At 42.2% G+C, this 22,082-nt stretch overlaps 1 protein-coding gene across 3 annotated transcripts in view; it reads right to left on the bottom strand.

Annotated features, from left to right (window-relative positions):
- The window catches only part of ARID1B (AT-rich interaction domain 1B), a 404,291-nt gene that overhangs the window by 235,267 nt on the left and 146,942 nt on the right, over window positions 1-22,082 (bottom strand). For all 3 annotated transcript variants that reach the window (XM_080700338.1, XM_080700340.1, XM_080700339.1), the window contains exon 4: window positions 16,961-17,071. In XM_080700338.1, coding sequence (XP_080556464.1) covers window positions 16,961-17,071 — 111 coding nt within the window. The remainder of the gene's footprint in view (window positions 1-16,960; window positions 17,072-22,082) is intronic.

Raw genomic sequence — 22,082 nt, 5'->3', positions numbered from 1 at the left:
AATTAAATTACACAAAAAGTAGTAAAAATAACAAAATTCTCATGAAGTCAGTCAAAAAAGGCACACACCAGTTACCAGGCAAGTGTTGGCAGAGTGCAAGGGAAATGTTGTCCCCACCCTCTTCTGCTGACCAAAGCCCTAGCGTTGAGAGTGCAGCCTCGGACCTTTTATCTTCTCCCAATGGAGACTGCCACAGGATGGCAAAGGCTCCTGGGAAGAAGGATCCTGCAATATTTAGATGGTTTTCTGAATGATATGAGAAAATATGTTCAAACCTTTTAAATAAAGGCACCCTGGTTAAGTGTGGTGTTGTAGGCCTGTACAATACCTAGGAGGCCGAGACAGGAGAACTGCAATTCAAGGCCAGCACCAGCAACTTTACAAGGCCCCCAACAACTTAGTGAGAATAAAATATAATAGGGATGGGGTATAGCTTGTAGGCAGACTCCCCCTGGGTTCAACTAGCGCCACAAAAAAAAAGAATAAATAAATAAGCTTGGGGTGTAGCCTGGAGATTTAATGCACCCAGGGTAAAATCAGTACCAAAACAAACGGAAACGGGCATCCTGAAAATAGTTATTTATTTTCTTAATTTCTTTTCCTACTGGTGAATGTTATGGCTAAAAATAAAAATAATAAGCCAGTGAAATAATTTATATTTTTTCTTTATTATTTCTATGTCTAATACAAAAATCTAGACAGAAGAGGCAATCAATAAATGACTCCTAAATGTAACTGAATTTTTCTGTATAATGTGAGATCTTGTGCCTTAATTAAAGATGTCAACATTAAGCATGCAGGTTAAAGAAAACATGAACAGAGTAGCTATGAAAAGCAAAGATATCTGTAGGAAAAATGTGAATGCTTTTTATTCATTCAAGAACACTCATAATTGTGACCAACGTCAAAATGATGGGCGCAGTTGAGATGGGCACAAGACTTTCATTTCAGGGACGGAGAGTCTTAGCTCTGGCTGTGATGGCGCCCAGGACACCGTAGCAGCAGCATGGATGGCCCAGGAGGAGTAGCTGCAGGGAACAGAACAAGCTACGGGTGGCGGCGACTCCACCTGCCGCCTCTAACTGCCCGGCTTCCAGGCAACTCTCCTGCCGTTCCAGGGTCTTTATTTTCACATCTGAGAATTCAAGCTCCAAAGAAAGGAATCAAATACATTAAAGATACACACACACATGTTAAGAACGCATTAATAGCTGGGCATGGTGGTGCACGCTTGTAATCTCAGCATTTGGGAAGCTGAGACAGGAGAATCGCAGTTTGTGGACAGGCTCAGCTACTTAGTGACGTCTTTTGCAACTCAGTTGAGACCCTGATTCAAAATAATAAAGAATAAAAAATAGGGCTGGGGATGTAGCTCGGAGGTAGAATGTCCCTGGGTTCCGTCCCCAATACTGCAAAAAGAAAAAGAGCTCATTATTGGCTGTCCTTGACTACTACAATATGTTTCAGCGCTGGCTTATAAAAACAAGGATTTTAAGAAATTATTTATTTTTCTGGTACCAGGGATTGCATACAGAGATATTCTATCTACTAGTTACACCCTCGCCCTGTTTTAGCCCTATTTTATTCTTTTATTTTGAAAGAGGGTCTCACAAAGTTGCACAGGGCCACTAATTGCTTAGGCTGATTGCCAATCTCCAATCCTCCTGTCTCAGCCTTCCAAGAACTGGGCTTACAAGGATGCACTATCAACTCCTGGCTTAAAAAAATTTTTTTAATTAAGCCAAAAGCTTTTCTTTTCATCCCTAAAGCAAAATCTTTTTTCTTTTACATAGGGAGCAAAATGACAATTTTTTTAAGGAATAAAAAAGAGGGGGGAGAATTTTGTTTATTTTAACATACCCCTGTAGAGCTCAGGGTAATCTGACTTAGGCTCCATTTTCTTTGCTAGGATTCAAATGTATACTCATATTGCTCAAAGGTATGAGACTCTTCACAAACTAAGAACATTTTCTGAAAATAGCACGTTGAGAAAGGGCTGTAACTCGATAGTAAACCACCTGCTTAGCACAGGTGGAAGTGTGAAGGCATGGGCTAGACTCCTGCTGCCTCCAGAAAAAAAAGACAGCAAGTTTAAAACTCAGGTCCTGCACTCACGTATACTATCTTCATGGAAGAGGGAGGAAGAAAGAAGGAAAGAAGGGGAAGAAAGGATGGAAGAAAGAAGGGAAGGAAGGAGGGAGGGAGGAAGAAGGAAGGAAGGAAGGAAAGGGAAGAAAGGAAGGGAGGGAGGGAGGAAGAAATGAAAGGGAAGAAAGGAATGGGGAGGAAGGAAGGAAAGGGGAAGAAGGAAGGAAAGTGAAGGAAGGAAGAAAAGGGAAGGAAGGAAGGAAGGAAGGAGAAGGGAAGGAAGGGGAGGGAAGAAAGGAAGGAAGGGAGGGAGGGAGGAAAGAAAGGGAGGGAAAGAAGGAAGGAAGGAAGGAAAGGAAGGAAAGGGAAGGGAAGGAAGGAAGAAAAGAGGAGGAAGGAAGGAAGGAAGGAAGGAAGGAAGGAAGGAAGGAAGGAAGGAAGGAGCCGAAATTATATATCAGGCTTAAATATATACCCAAAAATATCTCAGAAAAGGAGAAATTCCTATGAGATAAATTAATAAAATTTTCTCCAAAGTGAACTGGGGTAAGCACAGTCTCAGTCATTCAAAAGTATATCACACAAAGACAGACCTGCCTCTATATACACCCCTGTCTTAGAGCCAAAAAGTGAGACTTGCTGAGAGTCCCAGCTGAACCAACCGCCTAGGTTCACTCATTTGTTGAGACTGTGCTCTAATCTGCCAGGGGCGAGACAGGAACACCTGGTATAGATTTGTTAGGGTGTTTATACAAACACTTCCACTGCATTCTCCAGACCACCTCCACAAATTTAAGTGAAATGGAAAGTTATAGCTAATGCTACCGTTCTTTCAACAATTTCTGTTTATCACAATGTTTTGCCTCTTGTATAAAACTATATAAAAATAAGGCTTTATTAGCAAGGATGCTTTCTTTTGGAGTTTTGGAATTCAAGCAAAGTTATTCAGGAATGCGGGGCAAGATGGCACACACCTGCAATCCCAGTACTTGGGAGACTGAGACAAGAGAATCAGATGCATGCACAGCCTCAACAACTTAGTGAGACGCAGGATGCAGCTATGTCTCTAGGTTCAAGCCCCAGTACCGCACATGCACAAAAACTGGGGTATTCTTTTCTCTTCTAAGCCAATCCACACGACGATTTCCCCGCATTTGTCAACAAGAGGACCAACGTATTCTGATCACTCAGATTGAAAACCTGAAGAGCATATAGTATTCATCTCTGTCTTTTTTTCAGCAACGTCTCAATTCTAGCTGTTACCACTTTTTAAGAGCTGGATTCAACCTCATCAGTGAGCTAATTCTCTAAAGCTGTCTCCCTGCCTGCAGCAATAGTAATGGCATTTTGAAAATGAAGGCTTTGATAAGTGAAAGGCACATTATAATTTGCTTATCTTGGTAACCTGAAAGTCCCAGACTTTCAAACTATAGAAGAATGGGGAAAGCTGTGGGGAAGCCAGGTTTGTAGTGTTCCTGCCCTTACACCTAGCATGCCCGCACAGACCTCACTATTCCAGGGATGTTTATTCTTCTTTACTAGTACTGTCCAGTGTTTGTTAATTGAATTTTTCAATTATATAAAACTTTTGAAAACAGTGTTCAGTAAGTACAATGTTACATTGGTATTCTGAAGCCAAACTTCCTTCCTACACAGCATACTTACACGAGACTAGTCAGGCGTCTTTCTGGTCATCAGAAGGGCCACCACAGGAAAGACAGTGCACGGAGCTCCCCACTCACATCAGAACGCTCCGCAACATCAGAGTCCTGGATACAGGTCTCGGGGTGCTCACTGGATGGATGGGGGCCCCTCAGCCTGACCTGAGAAAGGGAGACGCTCACTGTGCCCCTGGCTAATACACACCATTAAGTGCCCTAAGGAAAGGAAGAGTAAGGCAACAAAAGCCTTGTCACACCACTACCCAAGCTGAAACCGGCGAGCTCCAAGGACTCCAAAGGGTGGGGGTAAACTGCAAGGACAGAGACACACCATCCACAGAAATGCTGGGCATTACCCAGGAGACCGGCTCGGGTTCCGTTAGGACAGCTGTGGTTTTCATGCCCCTGGGTTGCTAACATTTCCATTCATGGTAAATCTCACCTTCAACGTGAGCAGCGTTTACTCAGCTACTGTGCAGTTCAAGAAAGGAAATAACGTGAGGTGTCAGATGCGGATGGAGACCTCATGTCCTGCCTCCCACCAGCAAGAAATGAAAACCAAATGGTGTGAATCTTCCTGCTTTAGGAAACTGTCCCTGCTGGGCTCCCTTGGGTGTCACAGAGTGAGACTTCAGAGTGCTACATTCTCTGCGACAAAGACAGCTGGGTCTGCCTACCTCTCCACGCCCCTAGTGAACTCATCTCCTTGTGTCCGTCCACAGGCCCCTGTTCTCACACACTAGATCTAGATTCCCAAGCGAAGCACATGGAGGGGACAGGGGACCTCCGAAACCTTTGGATGTTAGAGGTAGAGTCCTCAAAAAGGTCAATGGCTCTCCCCTGGTCTAAAGTCCAAGTTTATAAAGGCACAGGCACCCGAGATGGCAGGGAGGCACCAAGAGCCACTATGAGCCACTTTAAGGTTTCCAGATTCCTGCACTCCACTCATTCATTAGACTTTTTCTCAAGAGCAGAGAAAGGAGTTTTTTTTTTTTTTTTTAAGTGTTTTTTCTTGGGTACTAACACAGATGGCGTTTGATGTAAATTTAGTAACTGGGAGGTGTTTTGAGGTTCCTACCTCTAAATCACTCTTCTTTCAAAGAAAACAGAGACCCTGAGAAGGCACAGAAATTGCTCACGACCAGTCGCTTGGCTAAGAAGGAGCCTGTGTGCATCCAGCTTCACCATAAGCACCGACCCCCTGCTCCAAACGCTCTGTCCCATCAAAACGGAAAGCCTGTCCCCATCCCTCCTACAAGGGTAAGCTGATCATTTGTGAGAGGTGGGGGAAAGGCAAGTGATATAAACTACTTTCAAATAATCAATTTTTATAGTGATCTGACCGCAAGTAATATTACAGTTAAATATCTGTAATTTCAGTCATGTTATCTAGGTATTACTTAAATAAAGCAACCCTTAGAAATTAGCTATTAATAAATGAATACTAAAAATTATATACTTAAATTTAGAATTAATATTATTCTCAAACACATTGAGCATGTACAATATACACAAATACATGCACACCAACACTACAAATGAATGCTCTTCTGAGCACTTAAAAATAATGGTTCAATAATGAAATAAAGTAAAACGATGCACATACCACACTCTAAAAAAAATGGTAAAATTTAGGCCCTGCAGAAAGGCACAATAGTACCTGGAAGCTTTGGCTTTTCTTAATAGAATGCATTATGAAGAGAAGCAGTTGGGAAAGCTTAGTCACTTTTTTGTGGCTTAAAGCTTTTCTCTCTCTTTTATTCCAGGCTTAAACAAAGTTCAGTGGGGCATCAAACTGCCTGTTTTAAATTACAGTCTGTATTTTAAAATAGAATACATGCGCGGCGTGTTCCCGAAGCTAGGGGGTGGGAGTGTTATTCACGGAAAATTGAAGGCTTGTTGAGTCAATAATCTTCTTTCACACAGTAACAATTTTCAGCTAAAATTTCTTGACCCAAACAAAGGAAAACAAGACCATTCAGTTATTTTACAACAATTTAGAGAAGGCAAAAGAAAAAGATGAGAAAAGAGAGAGACACCTCTAAAATCTGACATTGTGATGGAAGAATAGAGTTTTGGCTCAGGCGGAACCTTCACTACATGTATTTATTTCCACTCCTAAGCTGACAGTTAATATTTAAAATGGTTACTTCCAGGCCCAAAAGAACATAAAGGCAAATAACTAGTCCACAGATGCTACTATGAGCTCCTGCTGATTCTATACCCCTTGTTGTATGAAGCAGATGTGTGCCTTCCCGTTACCTGGATGTGGAAATCTGTAAATTAAAACCTACTTCCCACCAAGAAGGATGGCAGCAAAGTGCTGCAGTGGCCTCCCACTGCCTGCCTGGGCGTGGCCGTGGGCTGCTGCTCTCTGAAGAGGCCCTTCTGCCGCCCTGCAGTGTGGAGGGCTGAACCCAGGCAGCAGGCTCAGGTGAGGGTGCTCACAGCACCAGGCCCAGGGGCTCTTCCTGGCCGGAGACATGAAAATGACTGAGAGATCAAAGCCAGTCTTCCCGGCCCCACCTTGTGGCCTCCCGCCAGCTCTAGCCCTTCAGTGGGCTCGGGTGGGTCTCCCTTCCTTGCCTGCTGGTAAGAGGCAGACCCCAGGCATCACAGCTGGGCTCTCGTGGGGACCTGGGGGCTACTCAGACCACAGCAAAGCGATCTGTGATCCCTGCGGCCTCCCTAGGCCAGCCCAAGAGCCACGAGCCATGTCAAAGGCCCGCTGGGCCTCCATTTGTTAAGGCAAAACTTGTGTGCTGACTTTTCTGCTAGCTAGGAATAACTGCATTTTTCATCCCTTGCTTAATGAGCCCCATTTATCAACTACAGATCATCATTATCCTTCTAGTATCAAAACTAATATCCTGCAAATCAGTTATGTTTCAGCCTTTCTTAATCTTCAGTTTTGTCTTGTGTCTATTCTGTATACTACTCCTTCATTAACTTTTAGGACTAAATGGCAACCCTACAAGATGGGTTGGAATTCACCCACCCATATTTTAAGTAGAAACCTTAAGAATATTTACATGAACGAGCGGGTGCATGTCTAATTAAGATCTGTTTAAAAAAAATTTTTTTTAATGTAAAGTTAACACATTGCCCTAAGCAAATGTCTTGACTACCCTGAATTCAGAACTGCCCGCTTGGGGCTGAGCTGTGCTCTGGTGGAGACATGCCTGGCACACGCCAGGGCCAGAACTTCATCCCAGTGGCACTAAAAATAAAACTCATCCATTTACTCAGCAGGACTGAGATGTCAATTTGGAAACACTTTAAACACAAACATTTGAGTTATTTAAAAGCAAACTATAGTTCTTTTAAATATTAATTTATTTAAGATTTCCATTATATTTAGTATGTTTTTCCCTGGAAGAATTCCAAACTGTTGAGGTTGCACTGGATTTTCACTTACAGAACAAATAAAATTTTAAATAGCATAGCGTTCTGAACAAAAGAGACAGAAAACAGATACCTCCCCACTGCCTACACTGGTCAAACTCAAGTCTACTCTCTTTTCAAAATGACAACCAGTATCATGAAAACACCCTGGGAAATAAAATTATAGAACAACATATCTTAAAGAAATAATCCAGTTGGAAAATAAATATTTGTCAGAGTCACTTAACTTTAATCTAAAAAGAATTGAGGTCTGTATAAAATAGATCAAGGATTAAAATTACCTCCCTGAACGTGATAAATCCTGAGAAACTGAAGTACTGTATGTTCCACTTAACACTTCCCCCCAAACATCAAAAACATATCAGGATTTAGGTGGGCATGGTGGTACACACCTGTAATCCTGTCTCAAAAAAATAAAAAGTAGGGCTAGGGGTGCAGTGCAGAGGTAGAATACCCCTGCACTCGATCCCCCGTGTGTGTATCTTTAGTTTGAAACGTCACAAGTGATTAAGTAGATGTCTCAGGGAATAGAGCTGCAACTTGCAAAGAATCCCACCCCAGCCCCAGCACCCTCCCGCTTTATAGAGGGCTTCCTCTAGAACTCCACTTTAATACCACTTCGAGAAAACTTTTCAAAGAACCTGGGTTTTTATCTGCTCACAGGCATTATCCATGCCTGAACTCTGAGAGAAGCGAAGCAACAGATGAGATTTCTCCTTAGTTAGCTTTTAATTTTTTAAATGTTCAGAATGATTTGAGAAGAATCAATCAATGGAAGACAGCTACACTACTAACCTTTTAATGACAACCATTTAAATCAAGTTCAAGCTGCAAATAAAAAAGTATCAAAAGAGTTTTTCCAAAAACCTGTCAACAGGTTAAGAGAGTCTTGACAATTTATTTATGTCTGTCTGTCTGTCTGTCTGTCTGTCTGTATGTATGTATGTATGTATTTATTTTGCAGTACCAGAGGAAGGAACCCAGGGGCGGTGTACCTCCAAGGTACACCGCGAGCCCTAATGTTTTAGTCTTTTTATTTTTGAAACAGGGTCTCACTGAGTTGCGAAGGGCCTAAGTAGCTGAGGCTGTCCGTGAACCGCGATCCTCTGGTCTCTCCTCCCGGATGCTGGGATTACCACACCCAGCTGTCTTGACAATTTATATTGCTATGGCTGAGTTGAGAATGTGGAGGGAAACTGACCCAGTTCAAAAGTTTCTTCATTTTACATTTCTCAAAAGTTTTCAATCACTCAAAGCAACGTTATTATCGCATCTACATACTTTAAATGTTTGACTAACATATCATCAATATCCATGTTTCCAGAGTACCTGACCTTTTACCCCCAACATGTCATTAAAGACAAAACAGACAGACGAAGACCCAACAGGACACGTGCTATTAGACTGCGGGCAGAACGCTGTGTGCTCCGTTGTTGAGACCTAACTCCCCAAAGAATATTCTTGGCAATAACAGTTTTCTAACTGTTCGTTCAGGTTTCCAATATCCCGTCTAACACCCTTTATTTCAAAGAACTACGTGCATTTATTACCCCTCCTTTCACAAGGCCAAAAGGAACTCGTCTTTCTAAAAGCCCAAGAACTGCAAACTCAACGAAGGTGCCAGAAGCACTATTCCACACACTCACGGGCTTCAGTTAACTGAGGAAGACAGAACTCTTCCCATGTCGCCTCCCAGGTCAGGGGGAAAGGTCAGAAAGGTTTAATGGCCTGGTTGGCCTTCCAGAACAGCCAGCATTTAGAGCCATAGTCCACGAAATCCTGACGCAGCAGACCGTTCTCACAAGCAGTTAGAAATCAGCAGCCACGTGGTGGCCACTGCTGACCACCGTGCAGGCCTCCCGCCCATCTCAAGTGCAGGGGCTGGTTGGTGCCCCTCCAAGGATAAAACAAACTAGGTATTTCTATCCTGAGCAATATTAACTCAGAACAATACTGGAGGGCAAAGTACTGCTTTGCCAAAAAGGAAAAATATAAAACCTTCATTTTTTGGGTTTACTTCCTTTTATACATGTGTTTGCCAATTAATTTTCCTAAGTAAAAAATGTGTTGTTAAGAAAATTTTTGTTCTACTTTTACCTTGGTTATCTAAAGTGCACACTTCTGCGTGTGTGTGTGTGTGTGTGTGTGTGTGTGTGTGTGTGCACGCGCTTGCTACTGAGATTCTTGGAAGCCCTTCTACCTCCAGGCTACACTCCAAGACCTATTTTATATTTTTATTTGAAAACAGTGTCACTTAAGCCAGCGTGGCTGGCTTCGAACTTGCACAATCCTCGTGTCTCTGCCTCCCAAGCGCGGGGATTACAAGCGAGCGCCACCACCCCAGCCCAGCTTCTTTTTTTTGTTTTAATTTTTTATTGGTGCACTGTATTCATACATCATAGTGGGAAACAAAAAAACTTTTGTAGACATACATGCACACATCGCCCAGTCAGCCCCCACCCGATCCCTACCCCATTCCCTCCCCATCCCTCCTTCCCATGCTTGGCTTAGTGGTTGACATCTAGTATTATAGCAATTTATCCAAAATTAAAAATTATAATCTCACATAACAGTTTCATTTGTCTGATACCAAGCTTTTGATAACTTAAAGATAACATTTCAATATTTCTTTTTGCTTTCTTTTTTTTAGGTGAAACTATCATATATATATATATATATATATATATATATATATATATTTCTTTTTCAGAAAAAAATCTATCCTAATATGGAATATGAACTCTAGATACGCAAAATGATCTCAAAAAAGAACAAAGCTGGAATATATATATTTTCTGATTTCAAACCATATAAAGCTATAATAATTGAAACAGTGTAGTACTGTTCTAAAGGCAGATATATAAACCATTGGAGTTAAATAAAAGTCTAGAGATACATTCTTCCATATTGTCAAGTTATTTTTCACAAGGTTCCCACGAACATTTGGTGGAGGAAATAATAATCTTTTAACTAAATATTGTTGAAAAATAACAATTACATGAAAAAGAATAAAATTGGACCCTTACCTAATCCCATATACAAATATTAACTCAAAATAGATAAAAGGCCTAAATATAAATCTTAAGACTATAAACTTTTAGAAGAAAATCTGGGTCATAAAACCTCACAACATTGAAATTGGCAGTGATTTCTTAGATATGATGTCAATGGCACAGGCAACAGAAGAGTATACAAACTCCCTAAAAAATAAAAAAAAATATTGTATATCCAAAGACAATGTAAACAGAGTTAAAAGTTACTAATAAAATTGGATAAAATATTTCCAAATGCTATATCTGAAGGTATATTAATATTCCAACTAGAAATCTTAAAAATTAACAACAATAAAAGCAAACAATACAATTTAGAGATAGGTAAAAGACTAACATAAATAATGAATCTCCACAGATAACTAATCTTAGTTGTCTGTTGGATGGAAAATCTTGTTTCTCTGGTTCTGGTGTGTGTTACCTATTTCTTCTTTGTAGTTAATCTCTTTGAGTATTTTCTCTAGCGCTGGTTTTGAAGACATAAATTCCTTCAGTTTCTGTTTGTCATGGAAGCTTCTTATTTCTCCATCTAATTTGATAGAAAGTTTTGCTGGGTAGGAAATTTTTGGCTGGAAGTTGTTTTCTTTCAGAGTTTGGAATATGTTACTCCAAGCCCTTCTGGCTCTCATGACTTGGTTTGGAAAGTCTGGAGTGATTCTAATTGGTTTGCCTCTGAATGTCACTTGGACCTTTGTTTTTGTTGCCTTTAAGATTCTCTGCTTGGCTCCCACAGTGGTCATTTTGACAATTATGTGGTGTGGGGATCCTCTTCTCCGATCCTGTCTAAAGGGAGTTCTATAAGTTTCCTGGACCTGTGTACCGACCTCTTGCTCTATGTTTGGAAAATTTTCTGCTATTATTTCTTTGAAGTGATTGTTGATCCCTTTGGTTTCACCTTCTTTTCCCTGCTCTATTCCAATTATTCTTAGGTTAGCTCTCTTAAAATGGGCCCATATTTCTTCAATGTCAGATTCCTGCTGTCAGATATTTTTTTCTAGATTAGAAACTATGCATTCATTTTTGGAGTGATCATCTTCTAAGAGCGAGATTCTATTCTCCATGTGGTCTAATCGGTTGTTCATGCTTTGAATTGAGGCCTTTACTTCATTAATTGCATCCTTTATCTCTTTTTGGCTCTCTCTGAATTCTTTTTGACACACCTCTATTATTTCTACAGCTATTTTCCTGATTTGATCTTCTAGAAATCTCTGAATTTCTGTTTTATCGGGTTCTGATGTTGTGGAGTTGTGGGCATTCATTGCTCTATTGTTATTCCGCTTTCCCATGATTTCGGGAGTTTGTGCCTTCTCTGGGTTCTTCCCTTGGGTCACTACAACTTCACTTAAGGTGCTCTGGATCTCGAGTCTGTGGTATCTCAGTCACCACTACTCCTTTACTGGGTTGTATCACAGAGTCTCAGACCCAGGGAGTCAATAGAGGCTGCTTTAGACTATGGGGGGTGCCCGGTTGGGCATTCTCCTATGGTGTGATATCTCTGCCACCGCCACTCCCCCACTGGGTCAAGTCCCTGGGAGTCAATACTGGGATTTCTCCTCTGGGGCCCACAATTTGACTCACTGTTGTTGAGTAAGCAGATGGAGCTGTAGTGGACTCAGTGAATTTGCTGCTGCTGCCGCTGGTAGCAATATGGCGCCGCTGCCACACCCTCGGCCGTGAGGCTGGCATATTTCTTCTCTGGTTTTGAGCTCCACTCTGAGTCCCTGCAGCGTGTGCTGAGCTCAGCCACTGGGAGCTTAGATGTTCCCTGCGCCGAAAAATCTGCCGAATCCCACCAGGCTGATCCACAGCGGCTCACCTCGGCTCGCTGTCCACCGCTCCTCTGTAGAGCCTGGTGGGCTGTTGAGTGCGTTGGTCTGTAGCCGTAGCCATCCGGTGAACTCGCCGCATCCTCAACTGTGAGGCCAGCGTACCTCCTCTGTGGCTCTGAGCTCCGTTCTGAGTCCCCCTCCTCTCTGGAGCCTGGTAATTTTTTTGTTTCTCTGGTGATGGTGTTTTCTGGCTATGAAAGGCACTGATTTTGTGATAATGGAGATTGGTTGTTAGCGGGGCTCTTAAGCCCCGCTTTTCTTGGTCACCATCTTCTCGGAAGTCCTATTTTATGTTCTTTTCTTAAAACTTAAGTTACATGGTAAAACTGAAATGACACTGCCCTGCAAAGGCAGCTGTCACGCCCACCTTTGGTATCATGAACATACAGAGGACAGAAGCTTTCTTGGCATAAATTCAATACCATCCAAAAGATTCATAATCAATTAAAAGATAATTCTGAAAATATAGATTACTTAGTTTTTGTGGTGCTGAGAATTGAACCCAGAAGCATTCTACTTCTAAGCTACGCTCCTAGCCCTATTTTTTATTCTTTATTTTGAAACAGATCTCACTAAGTTGCAAACGGCCTCATTAAGTAGCTGAGGTTGGCTACATACCTGCCATCCACCTGTGTCAGCCTCCCAAGTACTGGTATTACAAAGCGTGCCCACGATGCCCAGCTAAAGAATTATTAAAAATAAGTTTTATGTGCATTATTTTAAGAAAATACTGAATACAATGTAATAAATACCATGAAAAGATTCCCGTTTAAACTGAATAGCCAAGATAGTTATTAAAAAAAAAAAAACTAATAAAGCATGGTGCTTATACCTGTGTTCCCTGTACTTCGGAAGCTGAGGCAAAAGGATCGCAGGTTCAAGATCTGCCTCAGAAAACTTGGTGAGATTCCCAGCAACCTAGTAAGACCTTGTTTCAAAACAAAAAATAAAAAAGGGCTGGTCATAGCTCAGAGGTAGAGTGCTCCTACGTTCAATTCTTAGTACTACAAAAAAAAAATTTTAATAATAGTAACTAGCAGAGCATGATGGTACATACTTGTAATCCCAGTATTTTGGGAGACTGAGACAGGAGGATCACAGGTTCAAAGCCAGCCTCAGGTACTTGCAAGCCTCTCCAAATTTAGGGAGACCTTGTTTCAAAATAAGCAATTAAGCCGGGTGTGGTGGCGCACGCTTGTAATCCCGGCATTCAGGAGGCTGAGACTGGAGGATCGCAGTTCATGAACAGCCTCAGCTACTTAGTGAGGCCCTCTGCAACTCAGTGAGACCCGGTTTCAAAATAAAGGAATAAAAAATAGGGCAGGAGGTGTAGCTTAGAAGTAGACCCACACACACTAAAAAAAAAAAAGCGATTAAAGAGGGCTAGGGGTATAGCTGTGAGGTAGAATGCTCCTGGGTTCAATCCCCACTGTCTAATAATAACAAAAAATAAAATGAATAATAAATGACACAAAAGATAAGGATTTAACAAAATGCTCAACAAAAAGTACCCCTAAATCATCTTGTAGGGGGTACTGTTAGATTGTAGTGTTCATACAATACAGGAGTAAATAAGCTAAAGCATCTTTTAGACCTCCTACTGTATCTCTTGCTTAAATTGTGACTTCATTACTACCAATATTAGAGGTAGAGAAAACTAATAAATATGCTCAAATTCAAATGATAATGGAAGAGAGCTCTTCAAGTTAATTTTTATATCACATGCTATAGTCTAAGATTTATCAATAATAAAATGCCAAGGATATTTAAACAATGTACCTCAGTGGGGAAGAGGCTGAATGAAGAGGTGCAGAAATAACTGGACGGTATTAAGGGAGATTTGCTCTGAGCTTAAGTCTGAGTCTGTTAAGCAAAAGGTAAATACTACTGGTCATGGCCCCACGACAAGAGAACAAGCATTAATTTATCAGCTCTTTGTTTTCTGTGGGTGCTGTGACAATCCAGCTGGGTCAGCTGGAAAACACAACTGCATTCACTACTAGAGATGGCCAAGAGCCTAAGGACACACACAGGCACAGAAGCAGGCTCAAGCCTGGAGAGACCAGAGCTTACTGAGATCACATTGAAGGTCTAGCACATGAATACTGGGAATGCTGTGATTTCTTATGGAAAGCTGGTAAAAGTATAACAGACACACTAAAGAAAAAAGAAAAAAACAGACATGGAGAAAGAATTAGAAAATTTGTCTCAATGTTTTGTTATAAAATTTGTCTCGATGTAGAAGGGTGTGGTGGTGCATGCTTGTAATCCCCGCGCTTCGGAGACAGAGACAGGAGGATCGCGCAGGTTCGAAGCCACTCTCCCTGGCTTAAGAGACCCTGTTTCCAAATAAAATATAAAATAGGTCTGAGAGTGTAGCCCAGATGCAGAAGGCCCCTGCCTTCTATCCCTAGTACCACCATAAGTAAATAAATAAATGAATAAATAAACAAACAAATAATTTGTCTCAATGTAGGCAAAAAAGATTAAGAAATAACTATTTGAGAAACCTATTTGTTACAGTCATATATCTAATGGGCAGATTTGAAAATTACACTTTAGAATTATTGTGTTTTTCAAAAGGTTTTGTTATGACTTAACAATTTGCTTAGTCTCAAAAGTTATAAAACTAGAGATGAAAATATGAAGGGCTGTCTGTATGTAAAGAGATAAAATTTATGTCACTGACACTTGGAAGGGAAAAGTGTAGCCTCAGAGTAAATCTACAAAGATTCCAACAGCCAGTTCAGATTTGATAGCAGCTTCACAGCCCCTAAAGCATCAACTAGACAAGTTAAGGTTACTAAAATATTTAATGAAAGTAATACTGTAAAATACATGATACTAGACCCTTGGAGAACACCAACAAATTGTTCCCTGAAGCCCTAATTGCCTTAATTATGAACAACTTATGAATGAAGCGCACACACACACACACACACAACCAGCAACCCAGATCTGTAAAGCCATACAGAAATGTTTTACACGCACGTGTAAATGTAAAAAGTGTTTTACATTTACACGCAAAGCCCTGTGGAGGAAAAGTGGTGTGCTGAGCCTCGTGTAAAGGAAGCCGATGCCCCAGCAGACCGAGGGTTGAGGTATACCAGCCCATCATCACATCCTCCACTCAACAGCCCGTACTTCTATATCCTCGCCATAGCACCTGGAAACTTTGCTTTCTACAACAAAACACTGATGTGATTTAAGCCTATATATCTCTGAGTTGCAAACTAACAGAAAGTACCAATTGGGATATTTCTTAAATTTTCATAAATTTTCACCATCAGTAACCTTAAAAAATCCTTAGACGCAGTCAAGGAAATCATAAGAAGATACTAAGTTATCCTAATATAAAGAGAAATCTAAGTAAAATAATTCAGAAAAATCCAATAATTGATAAATATACACATTGTTTCACTTCCCAAAATACATTTGCCCTCTTCCAAGCCATTGTTTTAAAGGCATCCACCCCAGAGCTCCATGCTTCGGTGACTTTTCTGGGAGTGCGATGCTTCTTTCCAATCCCACTTATGCTAAAGGTCGCTGTCAAGCGGCCACTGCCAGGAACTCGTGAGAAGGGGGGGGGGGGGGACACCTGCAATGGGAATGAAGAAAGCAGCACACACACACACACACTATTCTTAAGGCTACACAGAAAACGTATTGAATGACAAAGTTTCCAACCTGTGTTACAGTACAAATAGGCAGCCCATGCCAAGCCACCGAACTGGCTCCAAGAACACTAAAGAACCGGTGGGGAAAAGTGGAATTCTCCAGCCACCTGCTGCTAGTGGGTCAATTTACATTTCAAAAAACCACAGACCAATTTCCCAATATTCAATAAATGCTGCATTTAGTGACAGTGCCCCATACTCCCCACGATCACCAAGCTAGAGTTATCTGCTGGGGAGAAAAAAAAAAGCTACTGCACAGAACATAGAATCCGTCGCCTTTTTCATTCCAAAACCCAAGTAACTAGACAATAAATACACCAACGCCACAACGATTAGAAAAACAGGAAAACATACAGAATACGATTTCACTCCCAACCTAGAAATAAAACCTATAAACCACAGGGTTTCAAACACTTGAACCAGAGAGTCAAAGGCAGAGCACACCGTGTAGCCATCACTTACCTTCCTCTCCGAGGCCGGACACATGACCTAACATGGGTGTGGTGTGCGTACCATGTGTCATGTACAATACTCACTGCAAATGCCTGCTCTCAGTTATTTAGAGGGAATACAATACAATGGATTTTACTTAGTATAAACACAGTTGAAATTCAAATTAAAATAATGGCTATCCTGAACTCTCATCTTGAGCAAATGTTCTTAATTGAAATTAAGCAGTAACAGTGATTCTTAACATTTATTTGTGGAGACTTATTATTTTAGTTAATAAAAGAAACTTCATTTAAATTAGTTTCTCTATTAAAAAATAAAACCGAAAATAGATGAACTATTTATGGGAACGACCTGATACCGAATCCTATAGCTACTACTCTTATTTCAAACTACATTACTTTCTTTTTGAAGAATCTCATTATAAAAATACCAAGTACCAAGAATAATTCAAATCACTACCAAATATTCATCTCGTCACTTCTATCCTTTGCAACGGGGGATTTTGTTTCAGCTCGTGTATAGACACCTGTTACGTCCACTGCCCAAAAGACCAACACGCTGCAGAATGGCGAAGCTCCCGCAGCGACGGCTTCCCGCACACAACCAGCGGCCCCGCGCGGCCTCCCTCTGCGGGAGGCCCTGAGGGGCACGGGCTCGCCAAGAACTACAATGCCCTAAGAATTGGGCCCTAAAACAATAGTTAGAAATTTCTCTCTCCACTTTAGAGCATAAAGTAGAACGAACACAAAGAATGGCTTTAACTCGTGCATTTTCAGATCAGCACATTAATGTCTTACTGGTAAACTTGACGGTCTCTCTTGTTGTATTAGGTTCAAGTCTTCATGGTTGGGTTTTCCAGGGGCCAGAGGAGGCTGAGATCTAGTTCCATAGCCTTCTTGAGACAAATCCTAAACAAACACAAAGACAAAGTACTTCATGAATATCTCAGTGAGCTTGCTTGCTTGCTTTCTTTCTTTTTTTCTTTTTGTCGGTACTGGGTACTGAACCTGGGGGGATTCTGCCTCTGAGCTACACCTCCAGCCCTGTTTTTTATTCTTTATTTTGAAACAAGGTCTCACTGAGCTGCAGAGGGCCTCACTACGTAGCTGAGACTGTCCGCGAACCACAATCCTCCTCCTGTCTCAGACTCCCAAATGCTGGGATTACAAGTGTGCACCACCATGCCTGAATAGCTCAGTGAGTTTTAAGCTTCTTCAGTTACCAAACTGAAGCAAAACCTTACCAGAAATTATCAAGTAATGTGATAGCTATCATTGCCTGTACACTTTACACACACACACAAAAAAAGAAAAGCAGTGAATGAACCACAGAAATACACATATATATTTGATATATATAAAATCACACACACACACACACACACACACACACACACACACACACAGCAGCTCCTCTCACTATGAGGCCATACTAGCACTGCAACTGAACTGCGCAGGAGGGTGACTAGTTGGCTAAAAATGGGGAGAAGTCAGTTGTAGCCAAACTCTTAAACAAGAGCAAATGAAAAGTTCATCATGTTGCTTAAACCTTTTTAATTCTGATTGGGGCCAAACTGCCTTTAATACTACCTCAGATCTTTCAAAATAATTGACAAAAAATGTATTACTAACTGAATCTTAAGCTCTCTCAATTACTCACACAATAGTATAAATTGAGCTGTCTTCTGGGGTTCCCACACAACCAATAAACACTCATGTAGAGAAGTCCATGCGCTGAGGAGGCACAGTTTTCAGAGAATGACAGCAGTGGGGACAAGACACCCCCCAGAGCCCCCACGGGCCGAGAGGATGCCAGGCTGCTGGCATCCTGAGCCTGTTCTTCCAGGCCACGGGGCCTCAGCACTACGCAGACATGATAGTGTACAATCACACTCCACACCCTGTACACCTGATCTCCAGCTACTCAAGAATGCACACTCAGCTACTCAGCCTGCCATTATACACCTGAAGGGAACAGCAGGCCAGACTGCTAAGGCTTATGAAAGCATGCCTCAACTGGCAGTACAAGTTGAAGAACTCGTTTCTAATTGCATAGAGAAAAGGAGAAGGAAAAAAAGATGAAGAATGGAAAATACTGTCTTAAAATAAAGCTCCCCTTCCCCGTCAGTTCAAATAGGTGTTGGCATTAAAGACCCATCACATACAGGTTCCACTTCTCCTATTAAATCCCTAAATATTACTTGGAAAATGACTGTTTATTAGTGAAACCCTATAAAAAGCTTCTGCTGCCCCACCCCTTTCTCACACAGTATACACTTAAAATTACACAGTTGCTTATGCCAAGAAACTCTGCACCAGGAGCTGGGACTACAAAGTATACAGGCTGCACAGACAAGACCTAGCTAGCCACCACTCGCTGGGGACCAGTGTCAGCTGCCTCTAACCAGGCTCCAAAATAAAGAACATGTCAACAACTCGTATGCCTCTTAAGAGAAATCTCCACCTCCCCCCAAATCAGATAGTCAACCACTTATAATAATGTAAACGACACCACTGGTCCTGTGCTGTCAGAGGATTCGGCCGCAGTAGCCAGTCAGGGAGGTGGGAGCACGGACAGGCAGCCGGACACTTGAGGGCAGCACTTCACTCTGGCTGCCAGCAGAGGGTGACTATTAGGCTGCGGGGGACAAAGGGGCTGCGGGATCATGGCCACCCCCGCCCCTCCCACCATCCACACTGCTCCAGACCCTAGGTTCACACTGGTCACAGACTCCCTGCTGGGAGCCCCAAAGTTCCCTGAGATTAAGAGGCAGGATTTCAAATCAAGTGAGGCACAAGGCCTCCATTCAGGGGCCTTCACAGAAACAGCACAAAGGTGCAGGACAGCCTCACAATGGGCACAGAAATGAGCAGACCCTGCCCTCCACTCACACGTGCCAACAGCTTCAGGCAGTGCCGGGCACTTCTCAGGGAACTGCGGTCGGGAAACAGTAAAGACACACGTGCTCTACTTTGCAGCTGTTTACACCGCTTCCTATACTCTCTTCACAGCTGTAGGAACTGATTTTAAAGGAACTGATAGCCGGGCGTGGTGGCGCACGCTTGTAATCCCCGCACTTGGGAGGCGGAGACAGGAGGATCGCTCAGGTTCGAAGCCAGCCGTGCTGGCGTAAGAGAGCCTGTTTCAAAAATATAAAAATAGGTCTGGGAGTGTAGCCCGGAGGAAGAAGGGCTTCCAGGAACCCCAGTACCACCAAAAAAAAAAAAAAGGAACTGATAGAATCATTACAACTAATGGACACCCAATTCAATTTATAAATGCCATTCTTCGAAACTAAACAATGCGAACCGCAGACTGAAAGCTATCAGAGAAATGTATTCTGGCTTCGCATCTCACCTTAAGGTCTTATCAAAAGTTTAAAATCTCAAATACTCTTCCTAACCACAAGAAGCTTTCCATTATTAAATATATTTGGAAGCAAAACCGAAATGAACTTCAGTGGGAGTTGCTACGAGGGAACTTGCTCTGCCAGGTTATGTTTTGGCTTGAGGACTGAGCGGGCTGAGCCCGCACACAGGAGAGTGACTGGGCTCCCGCCTTAACCACCGCCAGACCCAGGGGCCTCAAGCCGGTGTCTGGCTGCTTCAATAAAGATACCAAAGTGATATCCCATAGTGTCCCATGCAAACTTGAGGTTTTTCACCTTTACAGTTGTATTTATTTTTGGCATGTATTTATTTTTATCTCGAGAAGAATAAATATAAGTAATTTAATAAATAATTAAAAATGTAAGCATCAGAATATAAAGAAAATGTTTAGCATTGCATTTTCTAAACAAGAGAGCATGGATTTATATTTTTTTTTCAGTTTGATCAGGGAAATTTTAATACAAAAATGTAACATATAAAGAGAATTAACACTCTACTAGTTAAAAAGCAAGTGAATACCAAAATAATAGTTATATGAAGACCCACTACCAACAGGGTTGAAAGAGCGTGTCCAAAGGAGAGCCACACCAGGGGAGGCCCCGCCCTGGATGGCACGAGGGTTTCACTGCAGGGAGTGGAGCTGGCCCACCAGTTGGCCAAGTCGGCTGAATGATTACAGACCCAGGCTAACAAGCAAAAGAGAACAAAACAAAAACCAGCTGGATAATTCAGAACTCTCTAGGCAAGCCCCCCTCGAGGTCACTGAAAATCTACTTGGCAACTAGCCACAGGCTCCTGGTGACATCACCTAGGAGGCCGCGGGTTGGCTGCTGTGTCTAGGGGCCAGAGGCCAGGCCTGGCGGGAAGGGGCGCCCTTTCTCTCGCAGCGCTCCTCTAGTGCCCTCTACGGATTGCTCTTTGGTCATTTATAAGTCTACCCTAGTACACACTAGCGTGTGGATGTACACTCGTATAAAGAGTGGCTGCATTTATCTGCTTCATATACAGAGAACGAGTACCATACTCCAACAATACCGCAGTGCACAATGGGGACTGAGGCGAGTATGATCCGGTGGCACTAGGGATGGAGCCCGGGAGTATCCCACCACTGAGCTACACCACTGGCCCTTTTTGTTTTTGTTTTTGGCACTGGAGATTGAACCCAGGAGTACTGTACCTCTGAGTATACCCTCAGCCTCCCACTTTTTTTGAAACAGTGGTCTCCCTAAATTGCTGAGGCTGGCCTTGAACCTGAAATCCTTCTGTCTAAGACTCCCAAGTACTGGGATTACAGGTGTGTACTGTTGTGACCAGCTGGTTACAACACACACATACATACAAACATACATACATACATACATACATACATACATACATACATAGGGGTACTGAACCCAGGGGCACTCAACTCTGAGCTATACTCCCGACCTCCCCACACCACTGTCTTTTTTTGTTTGTTTAATTAAACAGGGTCTCACTATATTGCTCAGGTTGTGAATCTCCTGTCCCAGCCTCTCAATTGGGATTATACGCTCATGCCTGGCTCCCAGCTTATTTTTTATTTCGAAACAGGGTCTCACTAAATTACTGAGGCTGGCCTCGAACCTATGGATCCTCCTGAATCGGCCTCCCAAATACTAGGATTATAGGCATGCACCATCACACCTAGCCAGAATTTTTAGTATTATTGTTCTACAGCTCACCTATAAACAACTGATGGGCTCTTAACCTTCTTCTTGAATGTGTGTGTGCGGGGGAGGGGGGGTAATTAGGGATTGGACCCAGGGATTCTACCTCTGAACCACACCCCCAGACCTATTTTTTTAATTTTGAAACAGTGTCTCACTAATTTGCAGAGGCCTCACTAAATTGCTGAGGCTGGCCTCAAACCTGTAATACCATGGTCTCAGCCTCCCAAGTACTGGGATTACAGGGTTAGCCACCAGGCCCACCTTCATCTAAGTTTTTTGTTTTATGAATCAAACATAAAAGGAAACTGACCTGCAGACAGTATGAAAAGGCTGTGCCTGGGGCATGGGCACACTTGTTTCAGAAGTTCTCACTTAGGTGTTTGACAACACAGTGGACACTCGTGCGTGCCACTAGAGTACGTTTACCACATGTTGCATGAAGTGTGACCATTTCTGTTTCAAGAGGGTTAAGATCGAAACTGTCACAAAAGTGTACAGCAAAAGCCAAGGGTGTGAGTTGTTTTCTTTCTTTATGAAATAAATTAAATACCACTGGCAACATGGGACTTTGAAGAAATGCAGAACAATTAAAACATCAAGGATGCGTTTAAAAATTTTTAATAGGAGAAAATTTTCCATAGCCTAAAATACACAGAGCTCACCAGTGAGAAGAGCGTGCCTCCGCAGAGGGTGCTGTCCTAGCAGTTTTTATCTTTGCATAATTTTTAAACATGTCATGGAGTATAATGTGAATTTAGTCATTTTCCTTCTTATACAATGAGATATTTTTCTGTAGATAGCATCATTTCCCGTCTCTTGCCACTATATGTTATAGACCT

This window comes from Muscardinus avellanarius, assembly GCF_963383645.1.
Source record: "Muscardinus avellanarius genome assembly, chromosome: 8".
In the NCBI taxonomy this organism is placed as follows: domain Eukaryota; kingdom Metazoa; phylum Chordata; class Mammalia; order Rodentia; family Gliridae; genus Muscardinus; species Muscardinus avellanarius.
The sequence above is the reverse complement of the archived record's forward strand: the minus strand, read 5'-3'. Positions and strand labels throughout refer to the sequence as shown.